Source organism: Mus caroli, unplaced genomic scaffold (assembly GCF_978045245.1).
Source record: "Mus caroli unplaced genomic scaffold, Mus_caroli_1 scaffold_9, whole genome shotgun sequence".
NCBI lineage: Eukaryota > Metazoa > Chordata > Mammalia > Rodentia > Muridae > Mus > Mus caroli.
In genome coordinates, this window is record NW_028227264.1 from 82,940,973 (window position 1) to 82,963,370 (window position 22,398).

Below are 22,398 nucleotides of genomic sequence, written 5' to 3' on the forward strand. Positions count from 1 at the left end.
ATGTCAGGCATGGTGACACATGCCTGTAATCCCAGCACTTAGTAAAGCACTTTACAAAATAAAGATGTTCATTTGTGGCTCAGATCTGTAGAGGTTTCCCTCCATAACCTTGTTACGGGCCCAGGAGCAGCAGGGACGCTCAGCTACGATAATGAGATCTTGTCTCAAAATAAAACCAAGTCCAAACCTTAGCATCTCAGAACATGTTCTTCAAGAGAACATTCTATATTGATTTGTGGTACTTTATAATGCAAATAACTTAAAAATTCTGCTTGAAAAAGACTCAGCTAATAGACACAAGAAAAATTTAAGAGCCACTTTGTATTAATGAGCACCTACCCTTTTTCAAGTAATCCAATCTTCTTTAATGAGATTTGAATTCTTCCTATGAATTTGCAAACACATGAGCATATACACATGTTTATGTCGATTGTAGATGTTACAGCAAATATGCATTGTTCTAAAATCGCCTCTTCTCTCCTTTTTTTTTTTTTTTAAATGCCATTTGAGACCTATTTCATTTTGTAGCTTTCTAGGAGTTCAGAGTATGGATGTCTTAAATTTTACATTATGATTTTTTGATATTTAGACTGCTTCGTAGAAGTGCATACTAAAAACTGCCCTGATAGAAAGCGTTTTGTGTAAACGTTAGGATAAATGTAGAACTCAGGGTAACACAGTTCCCACCCCACCTTCTTAAAAGCAAGGAAAGAAAGAACAGTGATCTATGTAAAGCAAACCCAGTAGTGAGATTGCTTGTGGCGTTCTTAAAGTCATTACTTTTTTACACACACAGGTCTTTTCTCAACAAATAATCCGCACAGGAAGTGCAAGGGGATCAAGGAATCGCGAGGGTAAAGACAGAAAGGGAGCTGGTGAGACAGGCATCTTGGTCCAAGGGCTCGGGCAGTGTCCAGGTGAAGGACCCGGTGTTGCGTTGGGCCCCACCCGGTTATTTCCGTTCTTTCCAGGTTAGACTGAGTGAGTAACCCCTTAGGATATAAAAAAAAAGGGCCTCGAGGAACGGAATGTGTCCTGAGAACAGTCGCGAACGGCAGCGAGGCCAGAAAAGGATGCAGGATGCCAACAGCAGCCATCATTATGGCGGCCGCGCCGGGAGCAAGCGGTCGACTCGCTTTCCCAGCGGCTCCCGCGGTCCGCAGGGCCGAGAGTCCACTGGCTCTGGCGTGCGGGGGCGGGGCCGAAGCCGGAAGTCACGTGCCGTGACAGCGGCTGGGGTGAGGCCCGCGGCGCGGCAGTGGCTGCTCGGGGCTGTGTCTGTGGGAGGCTCCGCGGCGATGGCCGTGGACACTCTGTCGCCCGACTGGGACTTTGATCGCGTGGACGACGGCTCTCAGAGTAAGCCCCGGGATCGGGCGAGGCGGGCCGGGCGGCGCTGCGGACGGAGGGCGGCGCGCTGCGGCGCCGCGCTGCGCAGCCGCCCTCTCGGGACCCTCCCGCGGGGTGGGACTGGGGCGCGCTGCGTGACCGTGGGGTCGCGTCTGGCCGCGCACTCGCACCCCGCGTCCCTCCCGGTATCGGTGACCGGCCATCGGTGCCATCGGTGGGGAGTCCCGCGCGAGGCCAGCCTCCCCGGTTGTCCATCCCGTCCCAGGGTTTGCGCCAGATGCTCAGCCTTCAGTTCTAGAAGAGTCTGGGTTCCCGTTTCGGTTTCCTGTTTTTCTTTGCTTCTCAAGCCAACTTTTGAAGTTTGGATTCACGTTCTTAGAACCAGAGAGACAGCTAAAAACAGCTCTTTCTGGCCTTAAAAAAAAAATCAACCAACACAGGAATATCTTATCCCTTCTCGGCCCTTTATTGATTTTTAAATAGCTGAAAAGGTTTTTAAATCTATTTTAACTTTTTAAAAAATCAGATCTGCTTCGCAGTTGCCTCATGACGTCAAGTCCAAGTTTATGTTTAAAATCACTTCCAACCCCAAAAGCTTCATAGTTTGTTTCAGCATAAATGGTCAAGCCAAACTAATGGGAGGTTGATTTGTTTGTTTCTGTGTGATAGAAGATAAATTGGGGCGAGTTGCCCGAGAACTTTTTAAATGCATACCTTTCCCAAAAGTAGGAATGCCTTTAACAGTAAAGTACAGCTGCATTATGAATTATTTTACAGAGATACTAGAACATGTACAGATTTCTATGTAATTGTGTTTTATTTGCCTTTACATCTAGTTGAGCTATGTTCAAGGTGCTGGGCAGATCTTAAGATACTGGTCTTAGTCAGCCTAAAGAAAAATCTAGATGGAAGGATAGTAACCCCCACCCCCCACCCCTCATTGAGCGCTGAGGTCCCTTACCTTAGTTTAATCTAACCAAAGTTGGAATGAAGGTATACTGGGTCCCAGCTTTAAGTGGAATGAATGAATGGTCAGTTATTTAGACATAATCAGTTTTGTAGATGCTCAGGATTGGGGAAAGGAGTGGAAACAGGACGTGGGTGAGGACACAATATAAAAACCATGTATGTATGAAAATGCCATGGGGTGAAACTCATAATGTTGTTTACTAACTTTAAGAAGTAGTAGGAAAACTACAAGAAATGCAGTTTGTCGGGAGGGGGAGTATATTATGCACAGAGGGCCATTGGTTCTTAGTCTCTTCTTGTACTTGAACTTTTATGAGTTCATAGCTACTCGTTATCTTACTGGCAAGGAATTTAGTGTTGCTGTCGTTTACCTAGGTCTAACCAGGTGATCTCTTAGCATGTTTTTCTAGTACAGACTTTAAGAACCCATTTGCTGGTCAAACGATGCTTTGGTCATTTTCTGTGTAATAGAGTTAGACATTAACACGGGGTTGTTAGCAGTAGGTAAGAGGTCTCTCTGTGCCTGGCTTTCATTAATTTTGGGGCTGTGAATCATATCTAGACTAATTGTTTTCCAAAATTATCTAAGTGAGTGCTGTAATGAGACAGGCGTCTTAGTGAACTGAATCGATGCCCCTGATTCACAAACTCAGTTCAAAATAAAGGACAGATGTCTAGTCTATATTTCATGCAGTGTGAGTCAGAACATAGTTTATTTCATGACAGCTCCACACTTCAAATTTGAAGGAAAAAGCATTTTTTTTTTAGAAGACAAAGACTGAGTAAAGTTATACACATCAGTAAAAGAAATGAATTGGAATTTAATTTTTGGGATAAGTAATAATTCTTAGGTATAAGATGAAATATTTTATAATTTCACTGAATAGGCATATGAAAAATCCAGCTATTTCTGGTGGTTCTAAACTTAAAGTTACCTATTAATATGTAAATTCTGTAAATCCCAGCTATCTTTTTTTTTTTTTAATATTGTTTTATTTTACATGTGTGCACAGAGTCTACAGAGGCCTGAAGGTGGTGTTGGATCCCCTGAATCTAGAGTTAACTGCCACATGGGTGCTGGGAACCAAACCCCTGTCCTCTGGAAGAGCAGCTAGAGCTCTTAGTAGGCAAGCTCTCTCCCCATCCTCCCTCAAGCAGCCAGTCTGTTTTATCTGGTTTTTATATCTTGATTATAATAGCTAAAGAATTGAACAAGTAAAGCATTTGGTAAGCAGTATTCGCAACATTTTCCTGTGTATAGAATTAGCCAACCTTTTAAAGTTTGCTCTGTAACAACACAGTTTGTACCTGCTCCCATAGTTGATTGTCTTTGCAACATAGCTGTGTGTGACTCAAAATGATAGTGTAGTATCTGGACCCAGAGTTGTCTGAGGCACAGTTAGAAGCCCCAGATGCTAAGGTATGGGGCTGCAGCTTTTCAAGTACCTGCACATATTTGAAGAAGATTCAAAGCTGAACGCCTTTCTAACTTTGGAACTTCACTTCCGAGAAGTGAGGTGTTCCCTAGTAATAATTAACAGTGTTTACTGCAGTTTGTGAGATTACTTGAAACTAGCATTCTGCCATTTATTACTTGTAATTGTAACACACTGTTTTAAAAATGTAGAAATCCATGCTGAAGTCCAGCTGAAGAACTACGGGAGGTTCCTTGAGGAGTACACATCTCAGCTGAGAAGAATTGAGGACGCCCTAGATGATTTGATTGGTGATGTTTGGGATTTCAATCTTGATCCTATAGCATTAAAGGTCTGAATTTATTTCATTAAAAATGTATATGGATATATGTTTATTTTAGGGCATACTACCTCTTGCGTTAAAAGTAGACAATATGTTTTCATTTAAAATCTAAGAGTGAATGAAATTGGTAACTTCCCCCACCTTGTTAAGCTACATAATTTTAAAGATTTGTTTTCTGAAAGAATGACAAAAACTTAAAATATAGTAACACAAACTCCAGACATGTGACCATTGTTTTATACATAGTCAAATATATAGATTTTTAAGGATGTCTCATTGAATTTTGCTGAATTACAGAGCTCATCTACCTCATATTCAAATGAAGATATAAAATATTTCTTTCATTCACCAATAGTGCCTTTTGACTTGAATGAACTTGGGGGGGGGGGTCTTAATGTGGGAATGCTTTTTTTTTTTCTTGATAGGGTTATTTTGTGTAGCCCTGGCTGTCCTGGAACTCACTCTGTAGACCAGGCTGGCCTCGAACTCAGAGACCTGCCTACCCCTGCCTCCCAAGTGCTGGGACTAAAGGTATGCACTGCCACTGCCTGGAGTGGGAGCGCCTTCAGCTTCTTGAATGCTAAGAGGTACAGGTGTGCACCATAATGCGTGGCTTTAGTTCACCCATGTGTATTGCACAGCTTAGTGGTTTTAAAAAAGTATATTCTCAGAACTCATTGTCCATTGCCATCATCCATTTACAACATTTTCACCTAAAAAGGAAATCCTGTACCCAAGTCAAGTCACTGCCCTCCTCGTCCCCTCCACAAGCATCCCCTAGACACAGGCCACCCATCAGTTACTGTATGTCTCTGTGGCTTTGTCTCCGTTAGATGTTTTCCATATGTGAGATCATGTGGTATGTGAGTGTTCCTGCTTGGTGTTTGACTTAACTATGTTTTTACAGCTCCTCTGTGGTGTAGCCAGTGTTATTACATGCATATTTTTTAAACTGATGAATGGTGTTCTGTTATATGGAACGCTCTTGCCAAATAGTTATCCATTCACTGGGGATAGACATTTAGGTTTTCCACTTTTGGCTGTTGGAAATTATGCTGCTTATGTGTCTGAAGTTTTTATGTAGTCATGTCATGTTGTGTGCGCGCACACACACACACACACACACTCAAACACACTCAGAAGTAGAATTATTGCGTCCTCTGGTAACTATGCGTAACTTTCTGAGGATTTTATTTTACACATACTTTGGCATGGTGTGTGTGGAGCCTGTTGGAGTTGGTTCTTTTCTTCTGGATGGGTTCTGGGCATTGAACTCAGATCATCTGACTTGGTGGCAAGTGTCTTTTCCCATTGAACCCCATTTTGCTGGCCCCTTTCTCATCTTCCAGACTATTTCCGGATGTGGCTGCACTTTTACTATCCCTAACAGTAATATATAGGAGTTTGGGTTTCTCAACATTATTACCAACATTTAAGATCATAGCCATCTTCGTGAGTGTGACATGAAACTTATTGGTTTTGTGAAAGATTTGAATTATCTCAGCTTTTCTCTTCTACCGATAGAAGCTTTCAAAGGTCTCTCGGTCCTCATATACAGCCATTTCCCTCCCCACTTACTCTGGGATCTGTCTTTAGTCCCTTTATTGGGCAATTATTTTGTGTTCCTGTTCTACAAGAGTCATAGACTCAGATAAGATCTCTATAGAAATTACAAAGTAAATGAGAGAAGTAATTTTTAACTTATATACTTTATTGTTAATATGTAACTAAAAGAAAGGCCTGTTTTTCATGTAGTAGAAAATTAGTTTTAGGTGATAATCAGAAAAGCGTTATGAGCAAGATAGAAATGAACTGATTTAGATGATAAAATGCCAACACTGTATTTTGTTTCTGAGCATTGGGTTTATTCTTTTCTCCAGTGTTCTGCTTTGTGATAACTCCAGTTTGGCTCTTTTAGTTACAGTAGTTTATTAAGTGTATGTTTACATATCAACTTCCAAACTGATGGAGCTCACTGTTAGTATGTTTTTAGTGTTTTCACACCATTGTCCTAGAGCATGGCTAGAACCAACATTGTGCTGTGAGTATTGTGTTGTGTTGAAGGTGTTTCTTCTTGAGTGTATTGTACTCTCCTTACTTTTTTGAGATTATCTTAAACATAATAGTTGAGATGATGGTAATGCTAAATATAGTCTCACACAAGTTAAATTAATTAATTTAATCCCATGTATTTAGAATTTCAGTGTTTTTTTTTCCCCCAAGTTAAGAACTGCTCTTTCTGTTTGCTTCTGTAGCTTCTGCCCTATGAGCAGTCTTCCCTTTTGGAACTCATAAAGACTGAAAACAAGGTATGTGACCCTTACCTAAAGTGTACTTAGAAGCTCCTCTTACTGGTTATAATGTACTCTTTCTGTTTTCACTTACAAAACCAGGTCCTGAACAAAGTCATCACTGTTTATGCGGCACTTTGTTGCGAGATCAAGAAATTAAAATATGAGGTAATTGTTAACATTCTTTAAGATCATCTAAAAGTAAGTGTAGGTGTAGTGTGCAATAAATTCTGACCACTGAATGATCTACTTAAAATGATAGTAATGCTAGCAGTCCTAATAGTACTGTGACCCCAGCATTCACTACGTGCATTGGTAACGCTGAGATGACAAGGCAGGTGAGGGAAAGGTGAAGAAATTAGGGCTTCAGCAGGTGTCACTGATAGTCTGCACACCTCCAGAGTGGGCAGTGATCTGCTTTGTGGAACTTTCCATATGTGTTTGGAACCACCTAACTTTGGTGGATATTAGTAGGCTTCATTTCTTTCCTTTTATATTCTATAACTGCTGACTGATGTGGGAAGCTGTGGGTGATGAGGGTGGTCACATGACCAAGTGAAGGCTGAAGCGGGAGGCTGAGCTTTCAGCTTCAGCACTTGTCTCTGTTACTGTAAAGAGAAGCTGAATTTGTTTGAAAGCTGTTGTTTCTGAATTTTGAAGAAATTTATCTGTAAATGATGGAGTGTTGTGTTTTTAGAGAATTAAGAATTAATTAATTCTTAATTAAGAGCATAAGAGCTCTTAATTAAGAGCATAAGAATTTGAAAGCAACCTTTTAAATTATTTTAATTTCCTTAAACAGGCTGAAACTAAGTTTTACAATGGTCTTCTGTTTTATGGTGAAGGAGGTAAGTCAAAATTTTAGAATTGCATTTGTTGTTCCCTTTTAAGAAACTTTAGTGAACAGAAAGCTAAAAGACTATTCTAGAACTCACATGACTGTAGAGTGTATAGAGAAACAGCCAACACATTTAAATAGTTTATTTATTTATTTATTTGTGCGTGCGTGCGTGCGTGCGTGCGTGCGTGCGTTCACAGAGCTACTCTTGTGGGTGCTGCAAACCTAATTTTGGTCCTCTGGAAGAGCCAAATGCTCTTAGCTGCCGAGCCATCTCCAGCTGCTAAAGTTTCTTTGTTGTTTACTGGTTTGGTTAAATAAGTGAGGAGTGGAATGGCCAGGCAGCAGCACAGTCTCTGGGGCCATGGATGGTCAGTGAGGAAGGCCTGTGTGGACAGAGCTTTGGGTCCGTCCGCTTGGCATGGAGGCATGACTGTTTGAAGGTGTAACTAGTTCATGACATGTCATTTTTCTCTTTAGTGTAAAAGTCTAGTGTTTTTAGTACTGTGTGAGAGTGAAAGAATATTATCTTTTGTCTTTGTTGTTGAATTTAAATAAAAAGCCTGAAGTAAATTTGCTGCTTTTTAAAGCTACAGATTCCAGCATGGTGGAAGGTGACTGCCAAATTCAAATGGGGAGATTTGTTTCATTCTTACAGGTAACTCCTTTTTTTGTTTTGTTTTTGTTTTGTTTTAATCTCTTTAAGGGAACTGATTTTTACTCTCTCTCAAAGTGTTTGTTTACTTATTTGAGACAGGGTCTTACTAGGTAGCATTGGCTGTCTTTGTAGACTAGGCTGGCCTCAAACTTGTAAAAGATTCACCTGGCCTCAGCTTCTTCACATTCTGGGATTAAAGGTGTGTACCACTGTACCATTCATGGCTGAGCTTTTTAAAATTTTTCCTCAAAATTACACATAATTTAGAGGTTCTGGAACCCTCAATTTCTGAGGTCTTGTGTCTTCTGAGAGTGAACCGTTTACTTAGCATGAGCTTACAGTGTAGGAGATCATGACTCGTAAATGATCTATGAGGGATTTTTGGGGAATAAGGTATCAGGAGACCTGAACAATTCAGAAATTGTTTTAATATATTATCCTTTGTATGTAACTTGTATAATTTCATTTATGGATAGTTTATAATCTTTTTTAAATGTAAAGATATTTTTTTGTGGAGACGGAGAAATGGCTCAGTTACTAAGAACACTTGCTGCTCTCCCAGAGGACTGGGGTTTAATTCCCAGAACTGATCCCCCATGATGGCTCACAACTGTCTATAACTCTATTTCCAAGAGATTCACCCAGCACTCTCTTCTGGCTTGGGCACTAGGCACTCTTGATGTACAGGCATACATGCAAACAAGACCCATACACATAAAAGTAAAATAAAAGTTTTAAAAATTTTGTTTTTGTGTGGTAGAGGTGGCTCATTGGTTATGAGCATGTACTGTTTTTGCAGAGGACCTCAGTTCAGTTACTCGCACCCTTACTGGGGGCTCATAACTATGTGGAACTTAGATGACTCTAGGGATCCAGTGTCTGTGGTCTCCATGGGCACCTGCACACACAGGTGCATACATATATATAGGCACACACATACACACATGCTGGAGAAAGAAACTAGACTTTTTTGAATTATCTTTGCTATTATTATAAACTCTGCATGTGCACGCAAGCACAGACACACACACACACACACACACACGGTTGATCACACAGGAATTGGAAAGCTGGAAGAACAAAATAGTGAAGACTTCTGGAAGAATCGGGTCACATTTCCTCATCTAGGAAGAGAAGAAAGATGGTTATGTTTGTGAGATGAAGTCTGGCAGCTTAGGGAGACAATCTGCACGTAACTAGCTAGCGCTCTGGTCGGATGCCGCTGCCTCTGAAAAGCAGTGTGGGCTAGGTTGAGAGTGCTGAAAGAAGCGGTCCAGCTCTGCTGTGAGCTGCCTCTGTGGGGGTGAACTAGTAGATTATCTGATGGAAACAGGGAGAGACTGGGAAGGACAGCCTTTGCTGCTTCACGTTGTCAGAACCTGACGGCAAGTCTGCTGCCCTAGGAAGGCTGCTGCAGAAATGCGGTTTGAAGAGTCAGTGAATGTGAATTTTTATTAAATATGTGTTTCTGTTGGTAATACTGTATTCGTTATGTATAATAAATTGAGCTCTTGGCCATTGTGCCATAATCCTCTAGGGGCTACTGATTCAAGCTCCCAGAGTCTAGCAAACATGACCTTTTCCTGTCTGTTCCTTGGTGTAGGGGTGGAGTCTGCTTCCTCTGGCTTGCCTTTATGTTTTGTTCATTTAGCCGTCAGCTTCTCTGTACCAAATTACCTATGTGAGATACCCCCTTTTACAGAAAAGTAAATGGTATTGATATATATTTACATATGTAACTCACAGTGGAGTGCATTTAGACAGTTAGAAGGTCACTGCAGTAAGACAAGTTAACTTGCCCACCATGTCACAGAGACCCTTATTTTGCTTGTATTGGCAAAAGCTTTGATGATATGAAGCTATGATACTATGCATATAATACATAATTATGTACAAGTGGCTATTATATACATTGATTGAGAATCACTAGTGTGGAATGCTACAAGACCTAAAATTGTTTGAACACTAATAAAACATCACCAATGGAAAATTCTGTACCCCAAGGTGTATACATATATACATATACATATACATATATATATGTATAAATGAGTTTTGTGTTTAGATTTGTTTCTATTCCCTGGCTAAGATATCTTATCACCTATGTGCAGATACTCTTGAATGGAGAAAACTCTGCAGTCTGCAGTACTTCTGGTCTGGAGCATTTAGACCAGGGTGTTTAGCTTATACAGGCTAGCACTGCCTTGCTGTGTTCTCTGTCTGACAGTAACATGGCAACTGTATCTCTGTTCTCGGTCTGGCAGTAACATGGCTACTGTATTTGTGTTTCAGCTCGCTTTCTCAATGTATCTTTGCCCAGTCTTTCATGTTTTCATTGTTGTCCCTTTCCTTGCATTCCTTTAGACCTCAGGTAGTCATGTTCTATACAGCACTGTGGTGCCACAGTATGTGTGTAAGAGTGCCGTATGTGTTGATTGTCCAAGAACACAGTGTCTTTAAAACAGTGCCTGGAGCTAGTGATGCTCTTCAGGTATCTGAAGGAAAGGAGCAAATGGCTGTATCTGGATTCTGGTTTGTTTTTTTTAACCATCTGACAATCTTTTAATTGATGTTTTTTTCTGTTTCTTTCTCATGGAATCTTTCTGTATCTGCACTGATTTCTGCTTTTTTGTCATGCTTTCTGTTTTTTTTTTTTATCTTCCTGTTACCATTTAACCTTCAGAAGTTTAATAACAAATGCAAAACAAGCTGTTTGAAATTACAGGCTGTTAGGTAGCATGTTCAAAATGCCTGTATTGCAGCACTCCCAGCACTAAAGGCTGAGATAGGATCATGAGTTCAAGACTAGTCTGGCCTATATAGCAAAAACCTGTACAAAAAAACTCTTTAAAGTTCAAAGACTTTAAGTTGTGTTTAGGTCTCACTAATAGCTGTGTAAAAAGTTCACTGTCCAGACATTATCTAATGTATTCCATGAAGTAAGTGTGTGTGCGTGTGGGTGTGTGTATTGGAAACTGCTCTTGTTGGTGGGGGAGACCAACACATAAAAAGCAGTGAATATTATTGTTCAGGGCTTACAGTTTAGAATAGATGAAGGTTTAATAAGGTTTTAAGTATTTTAAATGGAAATTTGTTTTATAAGGTTAAAAGTTGAGAGCTTTAAAAAACACTGTCAGAAAGTCTAGGTATGGTAGATCTGAGTTAATAATAACTGATAAATACTCTTGGGATAAGTGATATGCACTTGTATGTGCCAAGCTATCTATCTATCTATCTATCCATCTACCTATCTATCTATATGTTTTTTTTTAAAGAATTATTTATTGTCCATATATTAGTAGTACACTGTAGCTGTCCTCAGACATACCAGAAGAAGGCAGGTAGAGGCAGGTAGAACTTTGAGTTTGAGGCTAGCCTGGTCTACAGAGCGAATTTTAGGACAGCCATGGCTACACAAAGAAACCCTGTTTTGAAAAAAAAAAAAAAAAAACAACAACACAACAAAAGATGACAAGGGAAGTGATTTAGAGTGACTTGTGGAGATTGCTTTCTGTCCTTGTGACACTTGTAGGCTGGCAGTCATTGTCACTCTTCAGATCTTCATTTATTTACAGGGAAGGGATGATTGGCCCTGCCATTTAGGAGCTGCATGAGTGACTGAAACAGTAGACTCAGAAAATGGTGAAATCGTGAAATGCAGGGGCAGCAGAGGGAGGAATGACCTGGCCTTCAGGAGTTGAGGGAAGTGTTGATTGCTTGAGGGATTCTGAGCTCTGGCTGCTGGATAACTTTGGTTGTGTTACAGCATCCAGCCTAAATATCCCGACACTGACAAAGCAGTCTTGTAATGCGTACTCACCATGTCATTTCAGGAACTGTCCTGCTTTGTGACGAGGTGCTACGAAGTGGTGATGAATGTCATCCACCAGCTGGCTGCCCTGTACATCAGCAACAAGTAATGCGCCATAGGGTTAGGCTGTTTTATAAAACAGCAGCAAGGACTTTCTGGAAAAATAGTTAATAGAAATAACTTACTATTTGTGTACTCAGTATACATGCTTAGGACGTTCAGACACTACTGGAGGTTGCGTTCCTTTTTTAAGGTGTGTACGTATAGATAAGTGAGATTCTGTTCTCACCAAGCTTATGAACCTGATTTTGTCTGAATGAGAATATTGGCAAAAAAGTTTTAAAGACCTTTCGCCATAGAAAAGAGCTGATGCAGAATTAACCACTCATGTGTGTTTGTTTTTCCCTGTGTACATTAGTGGCTCTCTGCTGTTTCATAAAGTTATGTGACTTTTCGTAAATAGGACATAAAGTTGAATGAAATGGGGCTTATTATTGTAGTATAGCCCTAGAAGTTTGATGCCTTGCTTCTCAGTAAGAGTGAGAACTGAAGAACGAGTCTGACATGTGCTTAAGGGTCTTTTCTCAAGCACCAGTTTTGATAGAGTAAGAGACTGTAGCTGATAATTGAGAAATCCCAATAGTTGAATAAGTTTTTCCTTCTACTTTGATGCCAAGGCACATTCTTTCAGTTTAAAAAGCAAGGTTACTCATTGGCACGTTATCAGGTCTTTAACCCATGATGGCACAGCAAGCAAGGGTAGCCCAGGCTCTGCTCTGGCTTGTGCCTGCAAGTTTATGACAAATACATGCTACAGTTCTAAGAGCCTGTATTTAAACTTGGATGTTATTTTATTATAGGATAGGACCCAAAATTATAGAGACAACTGGAGTACATTTTCAGGTAAGAGTTAATTTTTCTACTTTTCTTAGGTATTTGACCAATTAGGACATACACTAATGCTAGCATGCCACCCCTGTTTCTGTCGCCGTTGTCTGTCTAGTTGATGAGCCATCACTTGCTATGACCTGGCACTCGTATTTTTCCCCGGTAGTGCTCCCCTGCAGGTTTTCTGTGGTCAACAGACAAATCTTTAGCATCACAATTATGGAGAAAATATTAGGCAAAATATACTCGATTTAGGCTAGTGGTACCAGTTGAGGGTTAGAACTGTATCTTAATAAACCAATTGATCCCTCCTTTCACTAATTTAATCATTAACCCAATGTGTTTTTCTTTAAAAGTTCACATGAGACTTCTAACTAGTGACTAAATGATAATCATTAAAGGTTTTTTGACAGACTATGTATGAGCACTTGGGAGAACTGCTAACAGTTTTACTTACCCTGGATGAGATTGTTGATAATCATGTCACTCTGAAAGACCATTGGACTATGTACAAAAGGTAAGTACGCCAACCAAGTACGCCAACCAAAATGCTTTTAGTTGTTTTACTTTGTACGGCTCATGTGATAGTTCCAGTAGTAAAAATTAGAGTACTAATTCTGATTCTTTAAAAGACCTAGAGCTCTATACTGAAAAGGAATATGTATATGTGTTTATGTCTCCCTGTTTCATGTGTGTCTGTACATGGCTAAGAGGGCATTGGATGCCCTGGAACCAGAGTCCTAGGCTGTTGTGAGTCACCTGATGTGGGTGCTGGGAAGCAGACTCAGGTGTCCTCTGTAAGCACTCAAGTATTTCTCTGGCCCTGTCCAGTGTTTTCATGAGCACAGTCGGCCATGTTTGTAGATAGGTTTTGTTCTCAAACTGTTGCAGTATGGTTATAATTTGTTCTTTGCACTGAACTCTGTTCAAGTGAAGGTTTGTGCCACACATTTATTAAACATGCTGGAACAGTCTTTGACATTTCTATTCAGTTTACATACAAATAGTCACTAAATGTTTGGTACATGGAGAACAACAGGCAATCGAACTTAAGGGGGTAAAGAGAGGATAAAAATTTTACTAGGGTTGCTCTGTTTACATTTTCTGTGTGAAGAGCCAGGTAAGAATAATACATAAACATTTTTTTTCTTGGGATATTTTTAACTTTTAAGAATTTGTTAGGTAGATGTAAGATCTTTCTTTAAATCTTCTACAAGGTTGCTGAAATCTGTCCATCACAACCCTTCAAAATTTGGGATTCAGGAAGAAAAATTAAAGCCCTTTGAGAAGTTCTTGCTGAAGCTGGAAGGGCAGTTGCTCGATGGAATGATATTTCAGGTAAGTAGGGCTGTGTCAGGGGCAGCATGTGAGCTCTTAGAGGTCAGGGCACATCAGAACTACAGTAGGACACTTCTGTAGAATACTTTTGAATTTCTTTTCCTTAGAAAGTGCTTTGGCTTTTAAAAAATAGTCACTATTAGTATATAAAAGCATAACTCAATATATAGTAATAAATAAAATAAAAAGTTACTTAAAATGAAGGCTTTAAAAATTAAACTGCAAAAATATAAATGGAATCAGGCATGGTGATGTATGCCCTTATAATCCCATCTCACAGGAGGCTGTGCAAGACTTAAGGCCAGCTTCTGGTACAAAGTGAGTTCCAAGTCACCTTGAGATGCATAGGAGACCCCATCTCAAGAGAAAACAGAGACAAAAATATGAGGGTTTCAAAGTCTAAGGCATAATCATTTGCATTAAATATTGTCTGTTATTAGCTTCTAGATTTAGGTTTTTAAGATTGCCTTTAAAAAGTCTGAAGGGCTGGGGATGTAGCTGAGTGGTAGAGCACTCACTTCCTTGGCATGCTCAGGGTTCTAACCCTGTAAAGGAACAACTCAGAACCCAAAGCAAACAATAGAAAAGCTTAGTTAGTTCTTCCTGCACCAGTGGGTGTGATTTGGATGTACACAGATAGGGTGCCTTCTAAATGAAAATGCACTGGAACCAGGTAAAAACATACTACTCATTCTATGGATAGACCCTCACAGTGCTGCCAGAAATCCCATTCCATCTACTCTGTCTGATTCATGTCACTTTTGGTTTTATATTATCACAGTTTTGACAGATTGGCTCCAGCTCTTTCTTTTTAAAATCAGTTTCTCTCTTAGATATAAAAATTAGTAATCCCTTAGATGCAAAATGTAGTTATTTTAGCTCTTTTTTTCCTGGGACATTTCTACACATACAGTATGTGAAGAGCTGGGCAGTGACCCTGCCTGTTATCTCCTAGCATTGGAAAAGTCTAACAGGATTATCATAAATATGAGGATGGCCTGGGCTACAGAGTGAGACCCTGTGCGCACGCACACACACCTACCTCCTAAAGGGTGGCACTCTGAACAAGATGTTGCATGTGGAGAGATGACTCAGCAGTTAGGAGTGCTGGCTTGAAGAGGACCTGGGTTTGATTCTTAGTACCTACATTGTGGTTCACAACTATCAGCAACTCCAGGTTCAAGGTATCTGGCACCCTCTCTGGCCTCTGTAGGCAGTGCATGCCTATGGTGCAGAGACATACATGTCGGCAAAACACTCAAACATGTAAAATTTTAAAAATGATTTCAGCTAGGAGAGGTGGCACACAATGTTAGTCCCAGCATTTGGGAGGCAGATCTCTGAGTTTGAAGTCATCCTGGTCTACATAATGGGCTACATGGACCCTTTCTCAAAAAAAAAAAAAAAAAACCCAAAACCTCAAACCCCTCCTTCCCAGTGTGTCAGCCATGGTTCCTTCCATTCATCTCTGAGCTTTACTCTGTCTCTTCCTTTGGGGTGTGAGTGCCTTATAACTGGCACTCATAAGTCCATGCATGCACTTATCCCGTCAAAGGACACGAGAGCCGCATTTGATAGTTAGAACCACTACGGAAGAGTTTCACCTCACCAAGCTGGTGCTGGCTTGTTACGGAGAGTCTGAGTTCCTGTTCAAATGTCTCCTGTGTAGGCCTGTATCGAGCAGCAGTTTGATTCTCTCAATGGAGGAATATCTGTGTCGAAGAATAGCATTTTTGCAGAAGAGTTTGCACATAGCATTCGCTCAATTTTTGCAAACGTGGAAGCCAAGCTTGGTAATATACATTTCTTCTTTGACTAATTTATCAAGTTTATATTTCCTCAAGAAGCCAACTATTACCTGTTGTATTTCTATGGTGTTCCTTTATCAGGTGAGCCTTCTGAAATTGACCAGAGAGACAAGTATGTTGGAATTTGTGGGCTCTTTGTACTGCACTTTCAGATTTTTCGAACTGTTGATAAAAAGTTTTATAAGTCTTTATTGGACATTTGTAAGAAGGTAAGAAATTGAAACTTATTTTCAGTTTGCAATGTAAATTTTAATAAAGCTAGATATTTAAAAGGGCTAACATAAAAAGTTTATTTAAAAAAGAATAAGTTAAAAAAAGAATAATTTACTTTTTATGAAGTATAACTGTGTCAGAAAAAAATAGGGCTGGGGAGGTGTGTGGGTCATGGAGGATTAGTGCTTGTCGTTGGTCTGTCGTGAGGACTGGGAACCAGCCTCCCTCCAGAACTTAGGTAATGTGGTGCGAGCATGGCAGCCTGCCTTTAATTCCAGCAGTGCTGGTATATCTTCTAACTTCTGATACTACCTAGCATGGGTCAGAGGACTCTGGATGAATACAGTGGAGAAAAATGGAGGAAGACACCTAATATCCACCATAGGCTTCAGTGCCCACATGTGCACACATGTGTACCCGCACACAATACACATGCACATGGAAAAATAAAAGCAATGGTAGCATTGTTTTAAAGTACAAACACTCTTGAAATTAGCAAATACAATAAACGAAAATAACTGTTTCATATATATATATATATATATATATATATATATATTCACACACATACACACACACACATATATATGGAGGGTGTACTTAGTGTGTGTGTGTGTGCACATTAACTTTGTTTTATTTCTTGAGACAGGGTCTTGCTGTGCAGTGCAGGCTGGCCTCAGTCTCAGCCATCCTTCTGCCTCAACTTCCTGAGTGCTGGCATTGCAGGAGTGCACCCATGCCCTGACATGTTAACATCCTGTCAGTACTGTTACCATGGCCTTGCCTCCTCCTTCCTTTGGCTGTCCCCTTTGCCCTCATTAAATTGTTATTTTCATCTTCGCTATTTCCATGATAGGACACCCAGTTTCATAATTGAAACTTATTTTGTGTCTAGTACTATCAAATAATAACAACAATGAGGCCTTGGCTATATTTAAGGTTATTTTTTTTCTAGTATTTTATTAATATGCTCTGGCAGTAATATTATGAAAGGTTGAATTTCATCATGCTTTTTATATATTATTAATTATTGTGAAATCTGTTGTGTGTATGTCTGTGTGTGTGTTAATATTTAGGCAGAATAAAGTTGCTGTGCTTACCACCCACTTTTTGTTCTTTCTACAATAAGTGTGAGGGAAGACACACTAACACATTGAGACGTTGGTAACTGTTTTATGCGCTGCCTTCCCTGTGTGCCGTTGCACTCTTCAGCACAGCATCATGGGTCTGCTTTCTATGACGTTCCCTCTTCCTTCCCTTCAGGTGCCAGCCATCACTTTAACTGCTAATATTATTTGGTTTCCTGATAATTTTCTGATTCATAAAATGCCAGCAGCTGCCAAACTTCTAGACAGAAAAAGTCTTCAAGCCATTAAAATACACAGGGATACCTTCCTACAGCAGAAAGCTCAGTCACTTAACAAGTAAGTTTTATAAAACAACTGTAAAAAAGTGTTTAGATATTTGATACTGAAAGTACTTGAGTCACAAGATACTATGTAATAACAGACAATATTTACAGTTTCCGTATTGATTGTCTTTCACATTTCTGTATTAACTGACTTAGTGTATCTGGGTGTGCGTGTGAAAGAAGACAACTTGCAGGAGCTGGTTCTTTCTTACCGTGTGCTGCTCGGATCCAGATCCTGGGCTGTAGGCCTGCATGCATGGCAAATTCTAGTTCTAAGCGTCTCTCCAGTCCCCAGATTGATTTTTCAAGAACTTTGCTTTCTTTCTTAAAACTCAAAATTATTTTGTGTGTGTATATGTGTTTGGTGTGTGTAGTGTGTGTGTCATCTGATTGTTGTGTGTGTGTGTTGCTAGAGAGAACCCAGAAAGTGTCACCTTTTAAGAGGACCACAAACTGTAATGTCCCGAGAAGAGCTGGATGATGATATTAGAGGAGTGGGAAGCAAGCCTTCTCTGCCGAAGCCATTAGAGAAATCTGAGGAAAATGTAGTGGTGTCTCTGAATGTGTGTGGCATTCAGATTCACAAGGGAACAGATTTGACCTCTGTGGCTCTACCTAGAAGGCCTTTACTAGACTTTGAAGGGACAGTGACAGGTAAGGACAACATAGTTGCCAGTAGTGTGGACCTTTGGAAATGGAGCAGGCTTTGGACAAAAGATTGTAGCATTGAGTCACGGCCCCCGCCCCATCTTCATGGGGAAGAAATGAACATAAGTAAGTTCACTGTTAGGTCACAGGAATCTCCAGATACCTCACTGGTCTCATCTATAAGACACAGTAAGTAGGAACAGCCTGTGCAGCAGACACTCCTGCTCCTGGGATTGCCACTTCCTGAGGAAACTGGAATACTGAGATTAAACCTGAAGATTTAACAGCAGGTGGCACAGCCAGGCCGCCCACTCTTAAGTTTAAAGTGTCATGTGCTTCTCTCAGCTGTTTGCCATGACATCAGCTGAGGAGGGAAAGGCATACAGAAGTGAGCTTGCTGAGCTGGTATTCCAGCGTCTGCCATGTAGCTGTGTGGACCAAGTGTGCACAGCTGTGTGTGTGCCCAGGAGGCTGTTGGGAGGAATATCTAGTAAGTGGAGATTGAATGTTTTCTTTTCCAAGACCCCTTATCTGACAGAATTTTACCCCAAAGCGTTTTTATTTATTTACTTAATTACTTGTTTGTTTATTTTTAAGAGACAGAGTCTCTCTGCATAGCCCTGGCTATCCTGAAATTCACTGTGTGGACCAGGCTGGCCTTGAACTCAGAGATCTACCATGTCTGTCTCCTAGTGCTGGGATTAAAGGAGGGTGCCTTTATGTCTAGGCTTTGTAAGTTTAACACATTTCTGTAAAGTCAGGATAGAGTTCCATGATCTGAAAGGATGGTGGTGCTGGGTTTGTTGTTTTTTCCTTCCAGTTTCCTTGCAGTTGTGCCAGAGAACCCTAGTATTCACTCTGCTGTTGTAAAATGTAGGGGCAGGTGATTCTACCACTTGAGAGGAAGGTGTGAGGTGACCGCTGTCTGCAGGCAGTTCTGTTGTTGGAAGTGGAAAGGGACCTGGGGGCTGTCCTCTGCTCCCTGCTGTCAGTGCCCCTGACCCCTTCCTTGGACAGAGTTGGTGCACAGCTGCATTTTACCATTCCTGGGTTATCCCTGGCAAGACCTGCCTGTAGGGGTAGGAGGTTTGAGCTTTGAGCTTTTCCAGAGACCATCAAGTTCCCATGTAGAGACTGACACTGCTTTTACCAGTGCAGGGGATTATTTTTCCCTTACTATTTCCCAAATTTATACTTTAAAATGAAGCTAACAAATGGATAACTGAATCCCTCCCATCCGTTCCATCCAACAACAAGATAAGCTGGAACCTGGAGCAGTTTCAGTGTTTTTTATCCTTGAAAGGCAGTGATGATCCGCCATCTGGCTGTAAGAGTAGCAGCAGGACTGACAGAAAGCTCTGCTTCATCCATAGTGTCTGACCTGAGGCTGATTGAGCATGTTTTAGTATATGTTTCTATGGTCAGAATTGTTTTTTTCCGGCCCCAGTTTCCTGAGTGCTAGGGATTACATGTGACCTGCCTGCCATGAACAGTGCAGTGAGTCCTCTCCTCTCCATTTCCTTACCTCCTCCCTCCTCCTGCCCTGTCCCTCCCCCCTCGTCCTCTCCTCCCTCCGTCCTGTCCTCTCTTGCTGTCTTTGTTTGCTTCTGGGGCTTATCCTGACAGTATCATCATGTGCCGTTGATTGAGTATCTGCCATGGATTTGGGTTTCAATCCTGGCTCCTGATATGGGCAGGACATGTTACTTTGTGTGGCAGTTTCATCTTCTCTAAAATGAAGAACATAGTCCCTAGAGTTAAGTTTTGGGGAGGGAAAGGAGAGAGATTCACTGAGTGGGATAGAGGGGAGCAGAGAGAGAGGCTCACTGAATTGAAAGGTTCTTCAGGCAAGAGAATTAACTCACAGCCAGCACTGCAGGGCCCTGAAGTGTAAGATGCTTCAGTCCTGTTGGACAAAGCAGGATGTCCACCTAAAGGTTTCTAAGGGAAGACGAGGTATTGAGTTATGAGGAAGCAGATTTAGTTAATGTGTGACCTATACTGTGACTGAGGCAGGGGAGTGAGGCACATGTAACATGGATATGTGATGGGTCAGTGTAACCCATGCAGATAACAGTAGTAAGGATGTTTCACCCCCCCCCCCCCCGCCCCCGCCCCAGTGACAGGCACGGGGTGAGTATATTTATACTTGCTTAAAGTCCTCCTGAGGGCCTGAGTTTTCTAACTACTGCCTAAGGTTAATATGGGGTTTGAATGAACTAGTTTGTGTCAAGTTTAGCATAGTTATTGGTATAGCATAAACATTCAAATTAGCTTTTAAATTTAGATTCTGGCTTCTTTTACTATTTTTGTACCTGGCTCTGTATGCCATGTATATGTAGGTGCCCACAGAGGCCGATCCCCTGGAGCTGGAGTTGTAACTTGAGTTGTGAGCTGCCATGTGGGTGCTGAGAACTGAACTCAGGTTCTTGGCAAGAGTAGGAAGTGCTCTTAACAGCTGAGCATCTTGCTAGCCTCTGTTCCCGTTGTTTTTACTCTCACTGAAGATGCTGTCCTCCTCCTTCTGCAGCCTGTGTTCCCATTGCTTTACTCTCACTGAAGATGTTGTCGTCTTCCTCCTGCATTGTTATAGCTGCTTTATAGATGTTTTCTTTACGATGGCTTATTTTTAACACATTAGGCAAAGTGATAGTGATCCTCTTAGAACCATTCATCTCCAGTGGCTTCTCTTAGTGCATGCTTTCCACAAGACCTTTCCTAGTCCCTTCCCCTTCTCCCACCCTCCCTCTACGTCTGATCTGCTTTTCTGTCCCTCCTCTTTGCACTCTAGCCATCCTGGGTTTTTGTTATTACTGAACAAGCTGGGTATAGTTCCCAAAGCCTTAGGGCTTTTGTACTTGTTTTGCACATCTTATTAACTGGCTAGATCACGGCTCAGAATCACCCACACTATGATCATCTTACTTAAAATTATAGAATTACCCCAGGCCCTGGTCTGTGTCCCTGTCAGCCTCCGCGCCCCCCAGGATGTATCACCAGACATTTAAAAATGGTTTTGACTTTGGTTATTGCTTTAGCCTATAACTGTCCTTCCTAGAATCTGAGCTTTATGGTGCCAGGGGTTTTAATCTGCTGTGTTCTCAGCTAGAATTAATGTCTGTCTTGAATAGGTACTCACTGCATAGTTATAAGTTCAGTAACTTATGTGTGCATATAGGATTCCTTTTGAAGGCTTGGGCATACAATTACTGCTGGAAGGGGTATTTTACTTTTGTCAGTATGAGATGTGGACGTATATTTTTGTGTTCCTTTGCTAGAGATGTGCAGTCTTACTACGTCTTTGTGAGCTCATGGATGATGAAGATGGAGTCTATGTTATCTAAAGAGCAAAGGATGGATACATTTGCTGAAGACCTCACCAACAGATGTAATGTTTTCATACAGGTAGATGTGTGTTCTTAGAATGTTTTGGGTATAATTTCAAATTTGTGACTTTAATTTATAGGAGTTACACTTGGCCACAACTCTGGAAAGGAGGGGTTATGTTTTATATTTAAACAGAATGAGGAGTTACAGAGATAGCTCGGGAGCACTTGATCTTGCAAAGATCCCATGTTTGATTGCCTGGGCTTTAGGGGAGTCAGTGCCTCTAGCCCCCTGGGTAAGTACATTTATGTTTATGAAAGGCGAGGTCCTGAAGAACACATTCGGGCCGTCAAGCTTAGCCGCAAGTGCCCTTACCTGCTTGCCAGGGCTCCTTTGGGTGGTCTTGAAAGATTCTCTTTTTATTTCCAGATACATGAGGGTTTATTTTACCTTTAATTTAAAAGATTACATGTATTTAGTCTGTGTGCAACTGTATTAATATCAGACACAAATGATCTCCAACAAAAAGCATCACTAGAGATCAACATGTCCCAGGAAGTAGCAGTACATGTTGCTCTCTACTGATGCTTTCTGTTGGAGATCATTTGTGTCGGATACTAACGCAGTTGCACAGTGTTTCTTTTGGTTAATGTCTACATCATGTGTCTTTACTGAGCCTTCTGTGTGGCCTTTGTAGCTTCTTACATGGAATGTGTGTCTTCTGTAAACAGTGTATATTTTCCCTCAATCTGGTTTTGTTTGATTTGTGAATGAGAGAGTGAGTGTACGTGTGTGGATGCGCTTGATTCTGTGGATGTATGTGGAGGACAGAGCTTAGTATTAGATGTCTTCCTCAATTGTTCTTCACCTTACTTTTAGGTCGTCTCTCACTGAACCTGGAGCTCACTGCTTGAGCTGGAGCAGCCGAGTAGCAAGCCCTTTGGGAGATGTCTGTTCCCCTAGGCTAGGTTTATAGACAAGCACCCCTGTGCCCGGCTTTTTAAATGGGTCTAGCGACCTGACCTTGGGCACCCTTGAATGTGTTGCCCACTGAGCCATTTCCTTAGCCACCATCTTTGTCTTCTTATCT

General features: G+C 41.1%; 1 protein-coding gene across 1 annotated transcript in view; it reads left to right on the top strand.

Moving 5' to 3' along the window:
- Nucleotides 1-1,233: 1,233 nt before the first annotated feature.
- Nucleotides 1,234-22,398, top strand: part of Washc4 (WASH complex subunit 4) — a 51,975-nt gene continuing 30,810 nt past the window's right edge. Inside the window, exons 1-14 of the mRNA XM_021175190.3 lie at nucleotides 1,234-1,359; nucleotides 3,947-4,086; nucleotides 6,333-6,386; nucleotides 6,471-6,536; nucleotides 7,171-7,216; nucleotides 7,797-7,864; nucleotides 11,698-11,780; nucleotides 12,536-12,578; nucleotides 12,977-13,080; nucleotides 13,781-13,901; nucleotides 15,571-15,694; nucleotides 15,791-15,918; nucleotides 17,186-17,346; nucleotides 21,260-21,386. Coding sequence (XP_021030849.1) covers nucleotides 1,299-1,359; nucleotides 3,947-4,086; nucleotides 6,333-6,386; nucleotides 6,471-6,536; nucleotides 7,171-7,216; nucleotides 7,797-7,864; nucleotides 11,698-11,780; nucleotides 12,536-12,578; nucleotides 12,977-13,080; nucleotides 13,781-13,901; nucleotides 15,571-15,694; nucleotides 15,791-15,918; nucleotides 17,186-17,346; nucleotides 21,260-21,386 — 1,326 coding nt within the window. The 5' untranslated portion in view covers nucleotides 1,234-1,298. The remainder of the gene's footprint in view (nucleotides 1,360-3,946; nucleotides 4,087-6,332; nucleotides 6,387-6,470; nucleotides 6,537-7,170; nucleotides 7,217-7,796; nucleotides 7,865-11,697; nucleotides 11,781-12,535; nucleotides 12,579-12,976; nucleotides 13,081-13,780; nucleotides 13,902-15,570; nucleotides 15,695-15,790; nucleotides 15,919-17,185; nucleotides 17,347-21,259; nucleotides 21,387-22,398) is intronic.